This window comes from Lissotriton vulgaris, chromosome 6 (genome assembly GCF_964263255.1).
Source record: "Lissotriton vulgaris chromosome 6, aLisVul1.2, whole genome shotgun sequence".
In the NCBI taxonomy this organism is placed as follows: domain Eukaryota; kingdom Metazoa; phylum Chordata; class Amphibia; order Caudata; family Salamandridae; genus Lissotriton; species Lissotriton vulgaris.
In genome coordinates this window covers 1,845,165,211-1,845,189,497 of record NC_141694.1, presented here as the reverse complement: position 1 = coordinate 1,845,189,497, position 24,287 = coordinate 1,845,165,211, and the positions used below count along the sequence as shown (strand labels likewise).

Below are 24,287 nucleotides of genomic sequence, written 5' to 3'. Positions count from 1 at the left end.
GTGGAGCTGAGGCTTCGTTTAACTTTAACCGGGGTTCACAGTTACATACATGTCGTGTCCCTCTAGAAGGGTGGAATGCTAACCTCGTCGCCAGAATTGGCGAGGGGTTAGTATTCCAATTCGTATGACACCTTACTCGACATGTTTTGATAAAGCAATACCAAAGTTAGCATTTAACCGCGAGGATTATAATGCACTTAAGAGTATATGGTATGCGATATCATGGAACAGCTATTAGGACTTGGTTCCGCAAGCTGCAGACAGGCTCAGCTCATGCCAGAGCACCATCTCACACGATTCCAAGCACTCTGCCTTCAGGATTGTTAAGGCCTGCCATTGGAGTGACTGATAGGAATCTGTGTGTCCATTTTAGGGTTAGATATAGGTATACTATATCTACAGCAAAGGGTGGTTACACGACTTTGCCCCAGCTGTCATGCAGCCAGTTGTGTCAAATTTAGGAGGCCAGCCAGGGGTGGCATAATACATGCTTCAGCCCCTGGTAGGCCTGGGTACACCTATGCCCTGAGTTACAGGGTCTGATAAGGTGGCCCAGTACCAATTGGTAAATGCACCTAGGGTACATGTGGTAATTTAGAGAGAGAACAGCCAGGCTGTGGGTCTGATTGGCAGACCCACAGCCAGAGAAAGTCGTAAACCAGTGAAACAAAAGCAATAAATCTGGGTGATCATAGGATTGCAGACCCTACTCTCCTACACAATTGGTCTGACCTACGAATATCTTTGGTTTTATCCAGATAAAATGTCAACACCCTCCTAACATCCAGGGAATGCAGAGACTTTTCCGCTGGAGACGAAGGATTCTGAAACAACGTAGGTAAAGATATGGTCTGGTTAACATGGAAATCAGAGATAACCTTTGGCAGAAATTTACGGTGAGTACCCTAACAACCTTAGCAGCATGAAATACAGTATAAGGTTCTTGGCAACACAACGCCTGAATTTCACTCACCCTGCGGGCCGATGTAATGGCCACGAGGAAAGCCGCCTTCCAGGACAGGTGCTGCAACGAAGCCTTATGAATAGGTTCAAAAGGCTCCTTCATCAATCTGGACAGCACCACATTCAATTCCCATGAAGGCGAAGGAAGCCGGACATGAGGGAACACTTTCCTCAAGCCTTCCAAATAGTCCTTGATCCCAGGGATCTGGAAGAAGGAAGTCTGTGAAGGGCATTTCCTGTAGGCAGTCAGCGCAGCGAGATGAACCTTAATGGAATGGAAATTAAGGCCAGACCGCGCCAAATGTATAAGATACGGAAGGATGACATCCTCCTTACATGTCGTTGGATCATAGTTCTTGGACTTGCACCATATGCAGAATGTCTTCCACTTGTAAGCATAGGAAGTCCTAGTGGAAGGTCGCTTAGCCTCCTTCAGTATGTCCATACAATCTTCAAGTAGATTCAAATGGCCATATTGCACTATCTCAGGAGCCATGCTGCCAAACTCAAAGACGAGACGTTGGGGTGCACCATCTGCCCTCCGAACTTTGTGAGAAGGTCCGGCCAGCACGGCAGCCGGATGTGAGTAAGGAGAGACCGGTGAAGCAGGTCCGTGAACCACCACTGCCTGGTCCATTCCGGGGCAATCAAGATCATCCGCGCCCTGGACTGGGACAGCTTGATGAGTACAGCCGGAATCAGGGGAATGGGTGGAAAAGCGTACAGAAAGCGGTTTGACCAGTTGATCCATAGCGCATTCCCCAGCGTCCCCTGCTGGTAGTACCTGGAGGCGCAGTCTCGGCATTTGCTGTTTTCGGCGGTGGCAAACAGATCTACCTCTGGAGTCCCCCACCTTGCGAAGACTTCTCCTAGTACTTTGTTGTTTATGACCCATTCGTGGTTTTCCTGAATCAGTCTGCTCAGTGCGTCCGCCTGAACATTCTGCACACCTGGTAGATGGGTAGCCGTTATCGTCAGTCCTTTGGCCAGAAGACATCGCCTGCGCCTCCTGCGACAGAGTGCGTGATCTTGAGCCCCCTGCTTGTTGAGGTAATACATCGTGGTCGTATTGTCCGCCTGTACAAGCAGAGAGTTGGTCTGGAAGGACGGATGAAAGGCCTTCAATGCCAAGTGAACAGCTCTGAGTTCCAGGAAATTGATGTGATACGTGGACTCCGTCGGGGACCACGTTCCTTGAATCTGTAAGTCTCTGGATTGCGCCCCCCAGTTGTGGAGAGACGCATCCGTCACGATCGTCTGTGTGGGAATGTCCTTGTGGAAGGGAACCCCTCTGAGAAGATTCTCCGCTGAACACCACCACTTCAGAGACTGAAGAGCATGCAGAGACAGTCGTATCCTGTCTACCCAAGACCCTTTCCTCTGATCCCACTGATCCTCCAAGCACTCCTGCAATGGTCTCATGTGCAGCCGTGCGTGTGGCGTGAGGAAGATACAAGAGGCCATCGACCCCAGCAGAGAAGACACCGTCCTCACTGTTGTAGATGGAGCGTCATAAGAGCCTGAGCCTTCCGAAGGAGTGATAATCGTCTCTCCTCCGAAGGAGACACGCTTGCTGACAGCGTAATGATGGAGGCTCCCAAGTACTGTATGCACTGGACCTGAGTCGGGACAGACTTGGACATGTCGATGTGTAACCCCAGCTTGTTCAAAAGAATGCAAGCCTTCTGGAAGTGCGCTTGAGCTTCCGAGAAGGAGGATGCCTTGATCAACCAATCGTCCAGGTACGGGTAGACAAACACCTTGTTCTTCCTCAGGTGTGCAGCTACCACTGCCATGCACTTTGAAAATGTTCTGGGCGCAGACTTCAGCCCGAATGGCAGTACTGTGTACTGATAATGATTGGCGCCGACTTGGAATCGCAGGAACTTCCTGTGTTTGTGTGCAATGGGCACATGGAAGTACGCATCCTGTAGGTCTATAGCACATAGCCAGTCTCCCTGTTGCAGTGGAGGATAAATCTGATGCAACTAAAGCATGCGAAATTTCTCTCTGCGAATCCACTTGTTTGCTTGTCGCAAATCCAGAATGGGCCTGAACTCGTTCTTGTCCTTCTTGCGAACCAGAAAGAACCAGGAGTACAGACCTCTTCCCCTGTAAGACAGAGGTACGTCTTCTATTGCCCTTTTCCTTAACAGGGTATTGGCCTCCGCCTGGAGCTCGCGCAGTTGAAACTGCGAGCTGACCGGTGGAATTGCTGAAGGCGGGTTGGTGAACCTAAGACTGTATCCATTGCAAACAATATTCAGCACCCACTTGTCCTGAGTAATTTTTCTCCATTCTGCCAGAAAAAATTGAACGCTTCCCCCTACCGGAGTGGGTAACGGATGCAGAGGAAGTAACCGCTCAGGGACTCGACCCAGCCGGGCCTTTGTTCGCCGCTGCGGACTGCTGGCCGCCTCTGCCCTTCTGGCGCTTTTGGAAGGGCCTCGGGAACTGCTGCTGCTGTTGTTGCTGCTGTCCCGAAGCCTGCCCTCGCCCTCTGCCCTGCGCCCGAACTGTCTCTGGAACGGGCGGTAGGTCTTCTTCTCCTTGGGCTTCTCCAACCAGACAGCCGTCAGGGTCTCGGCCTCTGCTTTCATGCGGGCCATCTCGTCATCCGCATGCTTGCCAAACAGGGTTCCCCCGAGAAAGGCAGGTTGGCCACCCGTTGTTGAGCTTCTGGCTTGAGAGATGTAAGTCGAAGCCAAGCGTGGCGTCGTTGGTTGACACCATGGCAGTACCCATGCGCCGCCAGAAGGGACACATCAGCAGCCGCGCTGATGAGTTGGTTCGACACCAACATCCCCTCATTCAAAATCTCCTAAAAGTCCTCTTTCTTCTCTCGAGGAAGGAGCTCAGCGAATTGCTGGAGGGACTCCCATAGGGCTCGATCGTATCGCCCTAGCAAAGCCGCGGCACTGGCCGCCTTGATCGCAGTAGACGCCGTCCCACAGACCTTTCTGCCTGCCGAGTCTATCCAGCGGCTCTCCTTATCAGGAGGCACTGTAGACGACGGGGTGGTGGCATGCTGCTTCCTAGCCGCCGTCACTATGACCGAGTCCGGTGTCGGATCCATCCTAAGAAAAGTCGGGTCAGAATCCGGAGCCCGGTACTTCTTGAGGAGCCTGGAGGGGGCCGCCTTCGTCACCGCCGGAGTGAGAAACAACTCCTCTGCGGGCTCCACCAATCCTGGTACTAGAGGCAGCAACGGTCAAGACAGATGCTTTTTATGTAGCGTCTTGAAAATCACGGACGTCGTAGGCATCGTCCCCGTGATGCCCAACTTAGCCGCACCCCTCAGCAGAACATCTTGGAATGAGACGATGTCGTCCACAGGCGACACCCTTGTCCCTGGGGATTCCGACAAAGTCGGCGAGTATTCCCTGGTCCCAGAAGAGTTCGTGTGGGATCTGGATCTGCGCCTCCTGTGGCGTCGCCTTGATCTTGTCGACGACCGGTGACGACTCCGCGATCTCCCACTCCGGTCGGAGCGAGAACCCGATCTCCTCGGCTTCGGACGCTTCTCAGGCCTCAAAGGAGTAGGCGACTGCGGCCTGAACAGGCGCCTCGGTTGAGGAGTCCCCTTAGGCGGCATCGGGTACCGTGGTAGTGAAGCCGTCCTCGGCGGAACCGCAGGCGGTCCAGAAGGAGGAAGCAGAGGATGAGAATGAGGTGGTGGAAGCGGCAGAGGTGGTGGAAGCGGCAGCGGCGGCGGAGTGGGAGTCCGCGGCGGAGGGTCCTTGGGCAATGGAGGCGGAGGGGAAGGCGTCCTTACCTTAGGAGGTGTATATACCTCGGAGTACACATAGCCCTGTGACTCCCTTTTCTTCTTAGGTGGAGGCGATGGAGAGGCAGAGCCTATTGGCGCACGTCACCGACGTGTCCCAGCGGACCCAGAGGAACTCCTGGCGCAAGAACTCCTGCACTTCTTTGGCGTTGAAGAACGTCGTCTCGACGGCGACCGTCGTTCTCTCGACGTCGTATGTCCCCGTCTCGACGGAGAACACCTCCTGGACAACGAGAGTCTCCCCGACGCCGAACGCCTGCGAGATTGACGTCCTCGACGCCGACCTCCTCCTCTTCGCCGACGATGAACGGCGGTGTCACATCGACGGCGAGCACCGCTGCCGGGCCGCCGCTCGACGTCGATGACTCGACGACGACGATGATACAGTCAACGGCGATCTCGACGGCGGCCTAGTCAGTTCCCTCGACACCGAACGTCGACGCGGCCTCGACCCAGAGCCCTGGGGAGACGGGGAACAGACTGCTGTCATCCCCCTCGAGGCTGACGTCGGTGCTATCGACGCCGGCGGAGAACAGAGACGTTTGCTGGTCTTCCTGCCCCTGGGGAGCCCCCCAGAGGCGTCAGCATGGGCAGATGGAGTATGCCCAGACCCACCTTGTGCCTTCAGTCTTCTATCTTCTATCTTCCAGGCCTTGGAGCCTGATCTTCATCCTATCCCTCAGGGTCCCTCCAACACGCCACAGCACCACTCAACGCCACAGCAACACTCAAAGCCACAGCAACACTCAAAGCCACAGCAACACTCAATGCCACAGCAACACTCAATGCCACATCAACACTCAATGCCACATCAACACTCAATGCCACATCAACACTCAATGCCACATCAACACTCAATGCCACATCAACACTCAGCACCACTGAAGGCCACAGCATCACTCAACTCCACTGAAGGCCACAGCATCACTCAGCACCACTGAAGGCCACAGCATCACTCAGCACCACTGAAAGCCACAGCACCACTGAAAGCCACAGCATCACTCAGCACCACTGAACGCCACAGCATCACTCAGCACCACTGAACGCCACAGCATCACTCAGCACCACTGAACGCCACAGCATCACTCTGTGCAACCATTCAACAACAACTGGTTCTAATATGTTCTCTCAATGTTTCAAGCTTTATTACAAATGTCACAAAGAGATGTTAATATTTCCCTTCTGCTCTTGGATTTTCATCACAATAAAATACATTGAACATAATCTTCCCAAGTTATTTACAAAAGTTTAAGCTATTGCCATTATGAATTACAATAACTTATTTAAGTATTAATTATAAAAAAAATAAAAGCCATTGTTATTTGTAATATTAATACATCTAAGTCATGTAAATACAACACAATGCATTACAAATGCTATAGGTGTCACATTTGCGAAAGTTAAAACTATTGGCATTGTAAATGACAAAGCTATTAATTTCGCTATTTTCAATCAATCAATCAAGGCATTTATAAAGCGCGCTACTCACCCGGGAGGGTCTCAAGGCGCTGGGGGAGGGGGTATGTTACTGCTCGAACAGCCAGGTCTTGAGCTGCTTTCTGAAGGAGAGATGCGGGCGGGCGGCTCAGCGGCGGCTGGGTCGCCCGAGCAGGATCGAGATGTTGAAGGCAGCAAAAAAGGCAGCAAAGAAAGTAGGAGCAGTACAGGAGCGTGGGGGCGACCAGCCCGTAGACAGGCTCAGCAGACACATAAATAAAAAAAAATTGTCATTTACAATACCTCAAACTTTCCTAATGCGAGACCTATTGCTTGTTTACCCAGCTGCCCTTGTGCTGCTGGTGGTGCATTGTTGGGGCTGCCTTGGACCTTGTCCACCACTTAATTGCTTGAGATAAGTCCCGTAAGTCGCTGTACTACATCTGTTTGCAGAACTAGTTCTTCCTTCAATAGGATAACATTGCACAACTCAAATTGTAGTGTCCACTTTTTTAAATGAAAATAATTCCTTTTTAAAAAAGTACTTACCTTTAAGATTTTCTTCTGAAGCCCAACCATATATAAAGACACTTGCTATCTTTATAAATCGGTGTGTTTCTCCTTCAGTCCTGTGGCTCATTTATTGACTTTTGTATTAGCAGATGTCTTGCACTCTGCTATGTTAAGCCTAAGGCTGCTCGACCATACTAACACCTAATAGAGCCCTTTGAGATTGCATAGCAAGCCCCTGTCCACTTATAACTAAACCCTGGGACTTTTTACACAATATATTAGATTACTGCTATGTCACAAAGAGCCAGCTTCCTACACTACATTAAAACAAAAAAGTATTATTCTCCTCTAGGTCTAGACTATGCATATTGCATGCATCACACACATCTCGCGCTATGAAAACCTAGCTTAACATAATAAGTAAATATGGAACAAATTACAGAATTTTAAATTAGGACTACTTTAACTGTCTCACAAAAGAATGTAGTTAAACACCCACTAAACTGGTACACGCATGCTTCACACACTGTATATGTTGCTCGGGACCAAGGCAAATTAAAATAATGTTCTTTATTTCCATAAAGTGCAGATTTATCCGGTAGGTGAGGCATTCTCAAAACCTTTATCACCAAACACTGCTTACCGGAGAACAGGGAGGGGGATTCCCAGTGCCAGCTTAGCGGCCACATATGCCAGAGGATAGCCGGTAGCCTTGCTCGCCAGAGCTGAACTCCTGGACAGACGGGCATTCACTTCGATGATATAATACTGAAATGGGGGAAGCACCAAGAAAAGAGTAAGAGCACTAAACCACAGACTAAGAAGACTTTCTCAACCGGAAAGAATACAAGAGAATATTTGAACACAATACTTTAGGCCATACTACTACTCATCCCCCATTTAAAGAGTTGCTAGTTAGAGCAGAGGACAACAATGGCACCATTTCCAAAATGTTGATATGCAAAGTGGACGTTCCCAATGGAAGAACACAAAGGCAGCATATTTTGGAGTGTGTGCATACATCTCAGTTACTGCTTCAGAGAGGAAAAGACTTTACATAATGCAATATCATTAAACTTGTTTTCACATTCAGGCAAGCAAATACGTTAACTTTGTCAGACTACAAAGCTCAGGGCAAAGAACTAAAGTCACTGAGGTCCAATTATTATTTTGAAATAAATATAAAAAATAAACAGAAATTTACTTAGGATCATAAAGAGTAGGCAGAATATCCCCACCTGGTGTAGGATCCAGAATTCACACAGGTAAAAAAAATCCCCACCACTGCTTGTAAAAATGCAATAAAACTCCAAAGTCGAGGACTATTCTATCAGTTTTAAAATATCGCTTTAAAAAAATATATATATATTTTTATTGCATATAAAACAAATAGAATTGCAGTGACATTAGGCAGCATGTATCTTTGTGGTAAAACACTGGCATACAGTAACAAATACCCTCTGGTCGTAGGAACCCAGTAACACCCGAACTCACCCGAAACAATTCACAGGGCATAGTCAAAGTCCAGACGGCCTTGACACCAAGCAACCAGATTGGTATCCATAATAGGTGTACAGCTCCATGATATGCATTCCATTTCCCCCATATTTTAATCCATTTGTTTGGACAATTCCTGCTTTCATAGACCACTGACTGCGTACATCAGTCCATGTCCCTCTTTCGATTGCTTAGGTGGGGTGCTAATTGAGCCATCCACACTGATGCTATATTGTGTTTTGCCACCATCAACCCGCATGAGTGTAGAGGCTCAAAAGGTGGACCCATCAGTCTGGTGAGGACCACATTCAGGTTCCATACAGGTGCTGGTGGGTGTCGGGAGGAATAACTCGTTTGAGTCCCTCCAGAAAAGCTTTGATGGCAGGCACTCTGAAAAGTGAGAGATGCTGCCTGTTTTGGAGATAAGCTGCTATTGCGGATAAATGTATACGAGTAGAAGCATAGGCCAGATTGCATTTGTATAGATGTAACAAATAACAGATGATGTTGTGAGTAGATGCATCTAGCGGATTAATGTTGTTGGTGGCACAATAAATGACAAACCGCTTCCATTTTGCCGCATAACATGATCTAGTGGTGGGCTTCCTTGCCTCCCTTATGATATCCATACAGTCAGGAGGCAGGTTGAGGTAGCCAAATTCTAAGACCTCAGGAGCGAGATCGCCAGGTTGAGCTGTTGCGGATCTGGATGCTGAATGTCGCCATGGCTCTGCGTCAAAAGCCTGGGCGTGAGGTGCAGCCTTTGATGCGGTACCACGGAGAGTTCTAGAAACGTGGTGTACCATGGTTGGCGTGCCCACGTTGGAGCAACCAGGATGAGAGTCATCGAGTGTTGCTTCAGCTTGCGTGCCACTAGCGGTATTAGTGGTGCTGGGGAAAAGCGTACGCAAAAATGCCTGACCAGTTCATCCATATCGCATTTCCCTGCGACTGTGGGTGTGGTGACCTGGCGGCAAAGGTTTGGCAATTTGCGTTTTCCCTTGTGGCGAAGAGGTCTATCTCTGGATGACACCACTGCTGGAAGTACGGCTGGAGTACTGATGGATGTATCTCCCACTTGTGCATCTGGTAGCTGTGCCTGCTGAGCAGGTCCGCCATCTGATTGTCCTTGCCTGGGAGGTGTTCCGCCATGAGGAAGATGTTTCTCTGAATGGCCCACTTCCACATGCTCTGAGCCAGATGAGAACTGTGGAGAGTGTGCACCTCCCTGCTTCTGTATGTAGTACATGGCCGTCATGTCGTCCGTCAAGATCAACACAACCTTGTTGTACAAATGTACCTTGAATGCTTTCATTGCCATGAAGATAGCCATCAGTCCCAGAAGGTTGATGTGCATCTTCTTCTGCTGTGCTGTCCATAGTCCCTGCACTGTGTGGTGGAGTACATGAGCTCCCCATCCCTGGAGAGATGCGTCCGTCGTCAGTATAATCTGTGGCACAGGCTCCTGGAACGGTCGGCCCCTGCAAAGGTTTTGTGGATTCCACCAATGCAGAGAGTTGTATGCACGACCGGTTATCAACACTAGGTCTTTCAACTGTCCGTGAGCCTGATTCCACTGACGTGCTAAGCACTCCTGAAGCGGACGCATGTGTAGTCTCGCGTGCGGGACTATGAAGATGCAGGAGGCCATCATGCCTATCAACTGCATGAACACTCGTGCTGGAAGCGAGTGTTGTGGTTTGAATTTCCGTATCAGCAATTGCATGCGGTCGATCCTCACTGAATTTGGCTGTGCTTTGGCTGCCAGAGTGTCTATTGTCGCGCCCAAGTACTGCCGTACGTGGGCGGGCTGAAGGTGGGACTTTGGATAATTCAGTGAAAACCCCAGATCGTGAAGAAGGTGAATGGTGTCGGACATGTGGGCGTCACATTGCTGGGCAGACTTTGCCTGGATAAGCCAGTCGTCCAGATAAGGGTAGACGTGAACGTTCTGTCTCCGTAGGTGTGCAGCCACTGTCGCCAAGCACTTGGTAAACACCCTGGGTGCTGTCGTCACTCCGAAAGGGAGGACCTTGAACTGATAATGCTGATCCTGAATGGAAAATCTGAGATATTTTCTGTGTGACGGGCGTAGCGGTATATGGAAATATGCATCCTTCAGATCTAGTGTTGCGAGGAAATCTCCCTGACTGAGTAACAGTAGAACCTGCTGTAATGTGAGCATGTGAAAGTGTTCTGATAGAATGTACTGGTTTAGGGGCCTGAGGTCTAGTATGGGTCTGAGGGACCCGTCCTTTTTTTGGGATCAAGAAGTACAGCGAGTACACCACTGTACATTTTTGTTCCACAGGCACGAGCTCTATGGCTCCTTTTTGCAGCATGCAGACTACCTCCTGCTGCAATAATTGTAAATGCTCTGCGGACATAGGACGGTGCCTTGGGGGTATGTTGGGTGGAGTGGATGTTAACTCCAGACAATAACCGTACTGGATAACCTGCCTCACCCACCTGTCTGTAGTGATGGATTTCCAGACCAGCAGGAACTGTTGTAGTCTCCCCCCGACCGGTGTGGTATGGTCGGGGGGCAGTGACAAGACGTCACTGTTTGTTAGTGGCGGAGGATCGGGAGCGGTTGTTTCCACGACCTCTGCCCTTGGTGCTGTTTCCACGATAGCCACCCAGATTGTGTTTGTTGTAGGTGGTCTGCGTGCCTCCTTTACTGTATTGTGTCTGCTGGGACAGCTGGCCTCTGGAAGCTCCTCTAGTGTTGAAGCGACGAAAGGAACCACCCCTGAACTGCTGCGACTGTAGAGCCCCCATAGACTTTGCAGTCTCTGTGTCTTTCTTAATTTTTTCTAAGGTGGTGTCCACCTCTGGGCCAAATAAGTGATCAGGGTTAACCGGCTGATTGAGTATGGTGGTTTTTATCTCAGGCTTGAAGCCGGAGATTCTCAGCCAGGCAGGTCTTCGTAACATCACACTTGTATTAAATCGCCCTGGCTGCAGTGTCTGCTGCGTCCAGCGCACACTTAATAGATGTGTTTGATATAAGTTTCCATTCTTGTATGAGCATCTCTGCTGGCTCCTTATACTCATCTGGCAAGTGTTGCAACAGGGTCTCGAGTGTACCATAATGAGCCCTGTCATATCTGGCTAAGAGTGCCTGTGTGTTGGAGATTCGCCAGACATTGGCCGCTTGAGCTGCCACACTTTTCCCTGATGCTTCTAGCACTTTAGATTCCTCGTCAGGGGGAGGAGCATCACCCGTTGTTTGCGAGTTCGCTCTCTTGCGGGCATTGGAAACAACCATAGAGTCCAACGGCAACTGTCCCTTGATATACGTAGGGTCCACAGGTGCTGGTTTGTATTTTTTCTCAATTCTGTTTTTTTTTTACCCTTGCCCTTGTGGTCTCCTTAAAGAAGTCTCCAGCGTGTTTTAGGACACCTTTTAGCATGGGTAGAGTTTTGACAGTTCTCTCTGAGGTTGAGAAGGTGTCAAACAAAAAGTCCTCTTCAATAGGGTCAGCATGGAGCTGGACATCATGATTTTTTGCTGCCCTCTCAATAAGTGCATTAAACACAGCCGTGTCTTCTGTAGACGAGGTTTTAATAGCATAGACATGACTGTCCGGGGCAGTTTGTGGATCCCCTGGGTCAACAGCGTCTGTCCAGGGTTCAGTGTGATCTTCTGGATCAGTGTCTACAGGATAACTGTAATCCTCATTGTCACCATCCCCTACATCCACATCTGAGTATGTGGGTGAAATAGGAGCAGGGTCTTGTCCATGTGGTTGTAGAGGTTCAAAAAGAAGAGGTGACGTTGCAGAATCCCTCCTTTTCTTCAATGGAATTTTATATGACTCCATAGGCTGTTCCGGGGTGATCTTTCGCTTGAAAATGGAAAGTCTACCCGTCTCAGCGTCGATGAATTGCCTTGACTGATCTTCCTGCGGAGGCTGTCGATGCTTGGTGGCCCCTTCCGTAGTTGTAGGCTTTGGCCCCATCGACACCTTTTTGGCCGCTTCGACGCCCGTCTTAGGGGCGAACACCTTAGATACCACTTTCGGCGGCAGTGTGAACTGAATCGGTGCAGACTACTTCAGAGGTTTACTGACTGGCTTCGGGGGTGGAGTAGCCTTCGGCCCGACAGCAATAGCCTTCTCTTTAATGCATTGCAGCGAGTCCGACACCTGCTTCGAAGAGAGGCGGATGGCTGTGTTGACTCGACGGGGTCTTTAGAGACACTGCTAGTCTTGGACTCAAGGTCTTTACTGCCCTTAGCCTTGTCGAGTCGACGTTTAGGATCGAAAACGTTCTGAGTTTCGAGTCCCTTGTTAGTGTCTACGGCCTTCGGTGCCGACTTCTTCGGGTCGACCTCCTTGACCATTTTCTTCGGTGCCCCGGCCTTCGGCTCGACACCCTTTAGCGACCTCCCCGGGTCGATAACACTTCTGTTTCGTCGGTGCCGATGGTTCAGAAGCCTTTGATCCGACCAAAGTAATACGCACTTCGATTTCGTTTCCGGTGCTTTTGGTTTTGTAGACACCGATGCTTTTGGTTTCGATTTCGATCGGTCAACCGATGGCTCGTTGGAAATGTTCGTAGCCGGGCCTTGAGGCGAGGCTGTAGAACCAAGCGTTTGGTCTCGGGTAAGGCCATGTGGCGATCCCTCGACCTGAGCCTTATCGAGTGTTTTGGTCTCGGCCCCCGTACCAACGGTTGGGCCTAGCTCCTCGCTCGAGCTATCTTCCACGGCCCCAAAGGCCTCATCGTCGTCTCCTACCTAGTCGACGACGTCTTCATGATCGACCATTTCCACATCTGCGTCGTAACTGGAGTCGATCTCCGATGCAGGATCAGACAGGTTCTCTTGAACTTCCTGCTCGACTCCCTCATCTTCCTCGGCATCGAAGATGTTCACCGGGTCAGGTGCCGTCTGCTGGGCCTCCTTTCGCGCTGCGCGTCGAAGGCGAATTGTCTTCTTGGAGCGGAACCGAGAACAAGCCATACAGCTGGCTTCATCGTGATCCGGAGACAGGCACTTGTTGCACACCGGGTGGACATCGATGTGAGGATACTTGAAGTTGCAAACGGAACATCTTGAACGTGCTCCGTTCCATAATGGATCGTCGATAAGGCCTCTGGCGTCGACCGGGCCTTGGTGCTGAAAAGCCACGCGGCTCTTCTTGACGTCCGGCTCGAGGATAGAGCTGGAACAAGTACTGGGCACCGATCGCAAAGACAATACCGACGATAACTAAAGGCCTTTTGGCCAATTATAAAGTGTTTTATCGATTCCGAACTTGAGTTAACAAATAGACATCCAAACCCAATGGCAGAATGCAAATGCTACTTACCAGTATGCATCTGTTCTTGGCATGTAGGGCTGCTGACATTCATATCTGTGCATAGATCGCCGCCTAGTGTTGGGTCCGGATGATTGCACATTGTTGTCCTGGAAGAGTCTTCGAAGTATCACGAGATAGGTGGCTCCTCCCCTGGACTACAGTGCGCATGGGCATCGACTCCATCCCCAGATTGTTTTTAGCCATTGTGGCCGAGATGGAGTGAACTATGTGAGTGATGACCATGCTATGAGCATATATATGAATACTGCAGCTGCTACAGGCGCCGGGGAGGAGGGCGGGCGATATGAATGTCAGCAGCCCTACATGCCAAGAACAGATGCATACTGGTAAGTAGCATTTGCAGTTCGAGGCATGTGGGCTGCTGAATTCATATCTGTGCATAGAATACATAGCAGTCCCTCCATTATTGGCGGCCGCCCGTGCCAGCTGCAGCAGTTTGGAAAAGTGTCCTGAGAACAGCCTGACCTACAGCTGCCTGCTGTTTAGAGTGCACGTCTACACAGTAATGTTTTGTAAATGTGTGTGTGGTAGGCCATGTGGCTGCTCTACATATATCCTCTAAGGGAATGTTTCCAAGGAAGGCCATAGAGGCCCCCAACTTTCTGGTGGAGTGGGCTCTTGGTGGAATTGTAAGAGTGCGTTTCGCTTTTGCATAACAGATCTGAATACATTTCACGATCCACCTAGCAATACCAGCCTTGGAAATAGCGTTACCTTTGTGGTGTGATGCAAAGGCAACGAAAAGTTGCTTAGTCTTTCTAAAATCCTTGGTCCTGTCAATGTAATACATTAGGGCCCTTTTAACGTCAAGGGTGTGGAGCATCCGCTCCGCCAGCGACTCAGGATTTTGAAATAACACCAGCAACTCGATTGTTTGGTTTATGTGGAACTGAGACACAACCTTGGGTAGAAATTTAGGGTTAGTGCGGAGCACTACCCTGTTAGCATGAACTTGGAAAAAGGGCTCTTGGATGGTGAGGGCCTGCAACTCACTAACCCTCCGTAGCGATGTAATTGCTACTAAGAAAGCCACTTTCCAAGTCAAGAACTGAAGCTCGCAAGAGTGTAGTGGCTCAAAAGGAGGACCCATCAGCCTTGTAAGAACCACATTGAGGTTCCATTCTGGAGCTGGTGGTGTCCGTGGTGGAATGACCCTTTTGAGTCCTTCCAGAAAAGCTTTAATAGCAGGCACTTTGAAAAGTGAAAGGTGTTGTCTATTCTGGAGGTATGCGGCCATCGCAGACAGGTGAATGCGGATGGAAGTATATACCAAATTGCACTGGTACAGATGGAACAGGTAACAGATGATGTTCTGAATGGAAGCATCTAGTGGGTTAATGTTGTGGTTTGCGCAATAAATGACAAACCGCTTCCATTTAGCCTCATAACATGCTCTAGTAGTGGGCTTTCTTGCCTCCCGAATGATGTCCATGCAATCTGGAGGAAGATTGAGGTAGCCAAACTCTAGGACCTCAGGAGCCAGATCGCCAGGTTTAGCTGTTGCGGATCTGGGTGCTGAATGTCGCCATGGCTCTGTGTCAGAAGGCTGGGTGTGAGATGAAGCCTTTGATGCGGTACCACGGAAAGTTCCAGAAACGTGGTGTACCATGGTTGGCGAGCCCACGTTGGAGCAACCAGGATGAGAGTCATCGAGTGCTGCCTGAGCTTGCGTGCCACCAGCGGTATCAGAGGTGCTGGGGGAAAAGCGTACGCAAATCTGCCTGACCAGTTCATCCATATCGCATTGCCCTGCGATTGCGGGTGTGGGAACCTGGCGGCGAAGCTTTGGCATTTTGCGTTCTCCCTTGTGGCGAACAGGTCTATCTCTGGATGACCCCACCTTTGGAAGTACGGTTGGAGTACTGATGGATGTATCTCCCACTCGTGCATTTGGTGGCTGTGCCTGCTGAGCAGGTCCGCCATGTGATTGTCCTTGCCTGGGAGATGTTCTGCCATCAGGAAAATGTGCCTCTGAATGGCCCACTTCCACATGCTCTGAGCCAGATGAGACAGCTGCGGAGAGTGTGTGCCCCCCTGTTTCTGAATGTAGTACATGGCCGTCATGTTGTCCGTCCGGATCAACACGACCTTGTTGCACAGATGTACTTTGAATGCCTTTAAGGCCATGAAGATTGCCATCAGTTCCAGTACATTGATGTGCATCTTCCTTTGCTGTAGTGTCCATAGTCCCTGCACTGTGTATTGGAGTACATGCGCTCCCCATCCCTGGAGAGAAGCGTCCGTCGTCAGGATAATCTGTGGCACAGGCTCCTGGAACGGTCGGCCCTTGCAAAGGTTTTGTGGATTCCACCAATGCAGAGAGTTGTATGCCCGACCGCTCACCAACACTAGGTCTGTTAGTTGCCCGTGCGCCTGAGTCCACTGACGTGCTAAGCACTCCTGAAGCGGACGCATATGTAGTCTCGCGTGCGGGACAACGGAGATGCAGGAGGCCATCATGCCTATCAACTGCATGAACACTTTCGCTGGAAGCGAGTGTTGAGGTCTGAATCTTTGGATCAGCGACTGAATACTGGCGACTCTCACTGAATTTGGCTGCGCAGTGGCCGCCAGAGTGTTTATCGTCGCACCCAGATACTGCCGTATGTGGGCGGGCTGGAGATGGGATTTTGGGTAATTCAGTGAGAACCTCAGATCGTGCAGGAGAAGAATGGTGTGGGACACGTGGTCGGCGCACTGCTGTTCCGACTTTGCCTGAATGAGCCAGTCGTCCAGATAGGGGTAGACGTGGATGTTCTGACGTCTTAGATGCGCCGCCACCGTCGCCAGGCACTTCGTGAAGACCCTGGGCGCTGTGGTGACCCCAAAAGGCAGAACCTTGAACTGGTAGTGCTGGTTTTGAATGGTGAACCTTAGATATTTCCTGTGTGAAGGATGCAGGGGAATGTGAAAGTATGCATCCTTGAGATCCAGAGTAGCCAGGAAGTCCCCTTGCCGAAGCAGTGGGAGAACCTGCTGCAACGTGAGCATATGGAAATGTTCTGACAGAATGTACCAGTTGAGGGGTCTGAGGTCTAGGATGGGCCTGAGGGATCCGTCCTTTTTTGGAATTAGAAAGTACAGAGAGTAAACCCCTGTTCCCCTTTCCTGCAGTGGAACGAGCTCTATTGCCCCTTTTTGCAGCATGACTTGGACTTCCTGCTGCAACAAGTGCAAGTGCTCGCCGGACATAGGACGGTTTCTTGGAGGTATGTTTGGTGGAGTGGAAGTGAGTTCCAGACAATAACCGTATTGGATAAGAGATTTGACCCACCTGTCCGTGGTGATGGACTTCCACGTGGGCAGGAACTGCTGGAGTCTCCCCCCGACTGGTGTTGTGTGGTCGGGGGGCAGTGACAAGGCGTCACTGTTTGCTGGCGGTGAAGGACCTGGAGCTGTTATTTCCACGTCCTCTGCCTTTGACGTTGTTGCCCCGGTAACCACCTCTACCCTTGTTGGTATATGAGGACTGGGTGTTACTTTTATAGAATTGCGTGGATTGTGACGCTTGACCCCTTGAGGTGCCTCTGTTATTGGAGCGGCGAAAGGAACCACCACGAAACTGCTGGGACTGTAGGGCACCCATAGATTTAGAAGTGTCAGTGTCTTTTTTCATTTTTTCAAGGGTGGCATCCACTTCTGGCCCAAACAGGTGGTCTGGATTAACTGCTTGGTTTAGGATGGTAGTCTGAATGTCTGGTTTAAAGCCTGATATTCTAAGCCATGCATGTCTACGCAGTAGAACGCTAGTGTTTATTGCTCTCGAGGCGGTATCAGCCACGTCCAGAGCGCACTTAATTGAAGCATTGGTGATAAGCTTCCCCTCCTGAATCAACATTTCAGCTCCCTCCTTGTACTGATCAGGTAAGTGCTGTAGAAGGGTTTCTAGGGTGTCATAGTGTGCCCTATCGTAGCGTGCAAGTAACGCCTGCGTGTTGGATATGCGCCACATATTAGCTGCCTGCGCAGCAATACGTTTCCCTGAAGCTTCAAAGACCTTTGATTCTTTGTCTGGGGGAGGAGCATCACCCGTGGTCTGTGAGTTGGCTCGTTTACGTGCGTTGGAGACAACCAAAGAGTCCAGTGGCAACTGTCCCTTGATGTACGTTGGATCAGTGGGCGCTGCCTTGTATTTTTTGTCAATACGAGGATTGATGACTCTTGCCCGGGTGGGCTCCTTGAAAACCTCTGGCGCATGCTTTAGCACTCCCTTGAGCATTGGCAATGTCTTGACAGTCTTTTCAGCCACCGAGAAAGTGTCAAAAAGAAAATCGACATCCACTGGGTCAGCATGGAGGTCGACATCATGATTGGCTGCAGCTCTTTCAATTAGAGCGTTGAAGGCTGCAGAGTCCTCTGTTGGGGAAGTTTTTGCAGCAAAAAGCTGCGGCTCGTGCCCTGACTGAGGGTCCTCAGGGTCGCCCCCGGCAGACCATGGCTCATTCACATCCTCTGGGTCAGAGTACGCTGGATAATTATACTCATCCTCCTCGTCTCCGTCACCCTCCCCAGTGTTAGAGTGAGGGGGTGAGAGCTCCAAACCTTGTGGAGATGCAGGCTCCATAGGGGCAGATGCACCCGCAGAGTCCAACTTCTTTTTAAGGGGGATGTGGAAATGCTCCAACACAGGCTCCGGGGTGATCTTTCTTTTAAGGAGAGAGAGCTTGCCTGTGTTGGCGTCGATGATGACCTCTAGACGCTCCTCGTCCGCTAGTGGTTGGTGCCGTGGCTTTGGCACCACTAATGAAGCCTTTGGCGTAGAAACCAGCTTTAAGGGCACCCCGGCCCCATGTTTCGGAGCGAAAGCCTTCGGCGCCGTTTTTGGCGGCAGCGTGAAGTGAATCGGCGTCTGCGCCTTCGCCGGCTTCTGTGGAGGCTTGGTCGGCACAGTGTCCTTCGGCTCGAGCGCCGCGGCCTCCTCCCGAATACGCTGAAGGGACTCCGTAACCTTCTTGGTGAGTGAGGGGGAGGGCCGGACCGGCTCGAGCGAGTCCTCCGAGTCCGGATTCAGGTCGGCGACCAAAGCCGCAGTCTTTGGAGCCGACGCAGCACCTCCCTTTGCTTTGTCGACTGGGATCGGTGCAGCCAGAGACTTGTGGTCGTCCTGACGCTTCTTTGGGGCCTTCTTATGGTCCTCGACCTTCTTGGCGTCGACGCGACGCTTCAGAGCGTCGACCAGCTTCGGCGCCGACGCCGCCGCGTCAGGCGTCTTCGCCTTTGGCTTTGACACCGGGTTATTCGGATCGGCCATTTTGGCGTGGCTCTTGAGCTCAACGGCCATCTTGGATTTCTTCGGCGCCGAGGCCTCTGGAGCCTTTGATCCAACCAGTGCGACTTGCACTTTCGGTTTCGATACAGATGGTGTTGACCCCGATGGCTTCACTTTCTGTTTCTGGACCGGGAGTGGCGCATCAGTAATGTCCGTGGCCGGGCCAGGAGGCGGGGCCGTGGGACGAGCGTTGAGGTCTTGGGTAAGGCCCGAAGGCGATCCCTCGACCTGGGCCTTATGATGGTGTTTGGCCCCGGAGTCAGTATGAGGATGCTCCTCTTCCGAGCTATCCTCTACGGTGGCAATGGCCCCGTCGTCGTCCCCTACCTCCTCGACGACTTCCTCGAACTCTTCGACTCCCGCGTCGTAGTCTTCCTCGCCCTCCGACGCCGGGTTAGAGTCCGAAACATTTAGGATGGTGTCGTCGTCAACATCCTCTTCAAAGATGTTTGCTGGTGGGGGTGCCGAACTCTGGGCCTGCAGTCTTGCGGCCCGACGTAGCTTGAGAGTCTTCTTCGACCGGAACTTGGAGCAGGCCATACACTTGGCCTCGTCGTGGTCCGGCGACAAGCACTTGTTGCACACTGGGTGCACGTCGATGTGCGGGTACTTTGAGGCACACACTGGGCACCTCTTAAATGGACTTCGTTCCATGTTGAAGTAGTCTGGAGCGTCGTGTAGGCCCGTCCGCGCCGACAGCATGCGGAAGGGCAGCAGTTGATCGGAGCCGATGAATAAACCAACCCGACCGATAAACAATACCGACGCGAGTCCTAAAGACCTTTTGGTCTCAAGTAAAGAAACTTAAACAACTATCGATTCCGACAGAGGGAACCGAAACACATCCGAACCCAATGGCGGAAAAAAACAATCTGGGGATGGAGTAGATGCCCATGCGCACTGTAGTCCAGGGGAGGAGCCACCTATCTCGTGATACTTCGAAGACGCTTCCAGGACAACAATGTGCAATCATCCGGACCCAACACTAGGCGGCGATCTATGCACAGATATGAATTCAGCAGCCCACATGCCTCGAACTCCATTTTACCCTTGTTAACCAATGTTGTACAAGCATAGTGACATCTATGGAGGGTTTTGAGCCTACTAGGCGAAACCTTGATCCTACCGCCACCTCCCTGGGGGACGCCAACGTCTCAGGCCACTCGTCATCCTCCAGGCTCTCTAGATCACGCTTCCAACTCACTCGCAAGTAGGTCAGAGTGTCTGGGGGTCATATAACAATTTTTTGTAAGCAAGTAAAATCGCCTTTCTGGGCATATAATCATCCAACAACCTATCTTCAAGTGGGGAGGATTCAGGGATATCTTTGCCCATGGGCAATACCTTTCACAGAGCATGACGCATTTGTAAATATCGATGAGTCTCATTGGGTGCCAATTAATATTCTCTTTGTAACTTTGCGAATTTGAGTATTTCACCCTGTTTCCACAGACCTCCCACCCTAGAGAGGCCAATGAGATCCCACCTATGAAAAGTCCCCTGCAAGGCCTGGGTGCCCAACTGTGCAGCATCCCACAATGGGGTGGCTTGAGTGATCCTGACCGGCTAGCCCATAGCATTCAGTATGGTGTGCCAAAGGGCAAGTGTGACCATGGTAGGGCTGGGGAGGGGTGTAGGGTGTGTGATCCCCCATAGATGGCTCTAAGGTGGGCCCCAGGCCGCATTTCTTTCTGTCCATCCTGTAAGTTGGTTGTCCCACCATGAGATGAACCCAATTGCTAACGGCGATACGATGCGACGCCCAGTAATACTTTTGTAAAACGGGGAGAGCTACCCTCCCCCCCACCTCCAGTCATACCTGCCCCTTGTCAGTTTCTGAAGTGCTAGTCGAGGGGTCCCCAATCCCAGATAAGCTTACGGGTTGCGCCGTCTATTGCGTGGTAGTAAGACTGCGGGACTGGGTAAGGTGTGTTCTGAAGTGTGTAAAGAAAGCAGGGGAGGGCCATCCTTTTTGATAGAGCAGCTTTCCCCAGTAGGGAGAGAGGCAAGGCTCTCCAGTGTTGGACATCCTCTAGCAAGCGTACAAAGGGTGGCTCTATATGCGCATAGAAAACGTCTAGGTCTCTGGTGACAAAGATCCCCAGGTAGCGGAAACCCTCTGTGACCACCCAAACTGCAGTCAAGTAGGCGAGGTATGTTTCCATGAAGGATATAGCTCAACAACGACTTATTAAAGTTAATGGTGTAACCAGAGTAGTGACAATAAAGCGTGCATATGATCTTTACCCTGTCAAGAGTAAAGGAAGGGTCCGCTATATAGATCAGGATATCTTCCGCATAAAAGGAGATCTATCCACCCAGTCTGCAGTTCATCTCAGCCCTCTGATCAGAAGGAATCGCTTTTAATCCAGGCTGTGAGCGGTTCAAAGACAAGAGAGAAAATCGGGGGGGGGGGGGGGATGTAAGTGAGCAGATGTGCCCCCGTTCACCGTAACCCGAGCAAGGGGGTCAGAACAGAGAAGCCTTATTCAGGAAGTAAAGGGGGAGCCGAACCTCAATTTCTCAAAGACTGCGTACATGAAGGGCCACTTCACAGTGTTTAAGGCCATGTGAGCGTCAAGAGAGAGCACAGGGGCATCTTCTCGGATTCTCATTGCATGTCCAGGACTCCAAGCACGAGTCGCAGATTAAGCGCAGTACTCCTTCCCAGCATGAAGCTGGATTGATCCGGAAGGACCAGTGATCGATAACCCAAACCAATCTAATAGTTAAAAGCTTTGCCAGAATTTCCACTTCCGTATTTAACTATATGGGCCTGTAGTAGGCACAGTCTTCCCGCTTATGGATAAGGACTATGTTCGCTAATCTCGGATCCTTGGGCAGTACACCGGATTCGTGGCACTCTAAGAACATTCACAGGAGATGAGGGTCAATTTTTGTCTTCGCGAGTTTGTAGAGCTCTATAGGCAGGCAATTAGGGCCTAAGGCGATACCTGTTGTTACCTTACGTTTGGCTTGTATCACCAAGCTTTCCCTCATCGCTGCTCTAGAAGCACTTTATCAGTTTGCGAGAGACCTGGCATTTGGATATCAGATCGCAACTCTCGAGCCTCTTCACTTGTGGCTGTAAGTGCCGGGGAATATAGGCCAGCGTAATAGGCCACAAAGACATCCGCTACGCCTTGCCTATCCTTACCACATTCGCCCCTATCAATTAAGATATCGAGCTCCCACTGAGACACCTCCTCCCTTTTATCCAGCGAAGCCAGAAGCCTCCCAGCCGGGTAACTCACCTCAGAGGCAGTTTTGTGTTGCGTGAGGACGAGCCCTTGCGCCCAAAAGGACAGGAGACAGGAAGGGGGCCTGCACCTGATAAGGCCTTTGACGCTCCCCTGCCACAGTTGGCTCTTCCTGACATGGGGGGGGTGGGGGGGGCGGGGGGGGGGGGAGAGCGGGTTGGGGGATGAACACCTCGCCCAGGAAAGGTTTTGTTTCTGGGCTCAGGGACCGAAGGCTCCCACCATAGGGTTCCAGAAACATGTCTCGTGGTGGCAGGCTGGTGTGTACCAGTCTGGGAACCAACCAGAGGCTGGTCTTTTTCAGGGGTCATCTCCAAGTTGCCCTCCGAGTGCATTTTTCATTAGATCCCACACTGCCATCAGTGGGGGTTTAATGTGCTGAGAAGTTGGATACCAAACTTCCCAGTTTTCAGTAAAGCCTTTAACGATTGAGGCTTCTTCCTCTTTGACGGGGGCCCCTATATTGCGGAGATCCACTCGTATCAAGGTGACTACAATGGAGACAATTTTGCATTCAAGGGCTGTGTGGACTTCCTGTATTGCAGCCATTATGTCTGTTGGGATGGGTATTTACTCTGTCAGAGGGGCTTGGGCTACAAAAGTTGTCAGTCCCTCTGTCATTGGCACAGCAGTAGAATCTCTTGGCAGGGTGTATTTGTTCAACTTGGTCTGGTAGACAGTACGGGCTCCCTTGCTACCGGACATCACTAGTGGTTCGCATTGGAGGCCGCCACACAACACCCATCAGTGTTGTGATAAATGGGGTGGAGGGACACATCAGTACTCTCCACCTCCTTCAAGAGAGTGAGAAAGTAACCCCTCCCCGTGGTCTGATGGTTTTCCTTCTCCTCCACCAGTTTCCCTGACAGCTTCTTGGGGCTAGTACTCCAGGTTGCAGGGCCACCAGCCAAGCAGGAGCGATGAGGGGCAACGGAGGCTGATTAGGAGGCAACAAATTCTTAAGACAGAATTCACTCACCAAAGACGCAGACAACTGTTGAAAGGTCGTGCCCCAGTACAACGGTCAGCTTGGGGTGCTCTCTGTTGGGGCAATTCAGCACTTCTCACATTCCCCTCAGAAGTATGCGGGCTGCAGCACCACCACGCCTCACAGCTTTTGTCGCCGGAGGGCGAACGTAGAACACCAATGGCTACCTTTTCGGCTTTCTCGTAGCTAGTGGGACACAGGAATCGGGCCTTCCTGTCACAGTAGCTGGATTTTTGAATGGATGGCCTTTCTGTCACGGTAGCTGGATTTTTTAATGGATGTTAGGTGTTCAATGAGGTAGGTGACAGGAGCCGCTTCAGAGAGTGGTAATCTTCCTCAGCTGTTGCCCCCACCCCCCTAAAATACTGTTTTAGACTAAACAATACCTTATTTTGAAGGGAAACGTAAATATATCCACATATGAACTGGCTGACCTGCTGTAGAGGCTTCATTGGTGAGCCTAACAATCCAGTTTATGAAATCCAAGACACAGTCAGGGACATACAGAAGACGCTGTAATAGTCATGACATACCATCCCATTCATGCCCCAGGGTTAGGATCTAAAATCTGGTGCCCTATCCCCAAGATATACAATAGAAGAGACCACAAATGTATGGATCTGTGCAATGAACCAATTGAGAATGCTCATGTTCCTTTTGTTGGACTCCTAGGGATGCAAAATTGCACCCATTAAACATAGGTTTCCTGTCTACATTACTTGCTTCTTTATAACCTATCTCATGGACTCAAGTACGGAGTTGAGAATATGCTAGATGTGTAGAATACATGACGCTACTATTGTACTATACTGCCGGATTTATCAGCGATATATATATATATATATATATATATATATCTTAGTGTATGACATGCATTTCGGTACTTGAATGTATACAGCACTGTCTTTCTAGCCATCAACTGAATACAGTATTTTTCTCAATAAACAGAAAAAAAGAGACACCACAAAAAACACAGATAACAAACCAACACAGTGTGCCTGCAGAACTCCATGTACCACACACAGGATGTAATATACATACAGTTTTTCACAGAAACTGCTGTTTATACACTAGTGTCAGTATGGCACAAAAGCATCGTACAAATCGCTAAACCTAAGGGACACACTAGCCTGGTGGAGACATGCAGCAGACAAATGTACAACCATTTAAGCACCTGCAGTTCAGCTTTGTCTAGTAGAGAGTTTTTCAGGCAGTTGACCATAGATGTGAGTTTCATGAAGAT

At 50.5% G+C, this 24,287-nt stretch overlaps 1 protein-coding gene across 4 annotated transcripts in view; it reads right to left on the bottom strand.

Moving 5' to 3' along the window:
* The window catches only part of CAD (carbamoyl-phosphate synthetase 2, aspartate transcarbamylase, and dihydroorotase), a 359,331-nt gene that overhangs the window by 196,444 nt on the left and 138,600 nt on the right, over nucleotides 1-24,287 (bottom strand). For all 4 annotated transcript variants that reach the window (XM_086928147.1, XM_086928144.1, XM_086928145.1 and 1 more), the window contains one exon: nucleotides 7,344-7,468. In XM_086928147.1, the coding sequence (XP_086784273.1) occupies nucleotides 7,344-7,468 (125 nt within the window). The remainder of the gene's footprint in view (nucleotides 1-7,343; nucleotides 7,469-24,287) is intronic.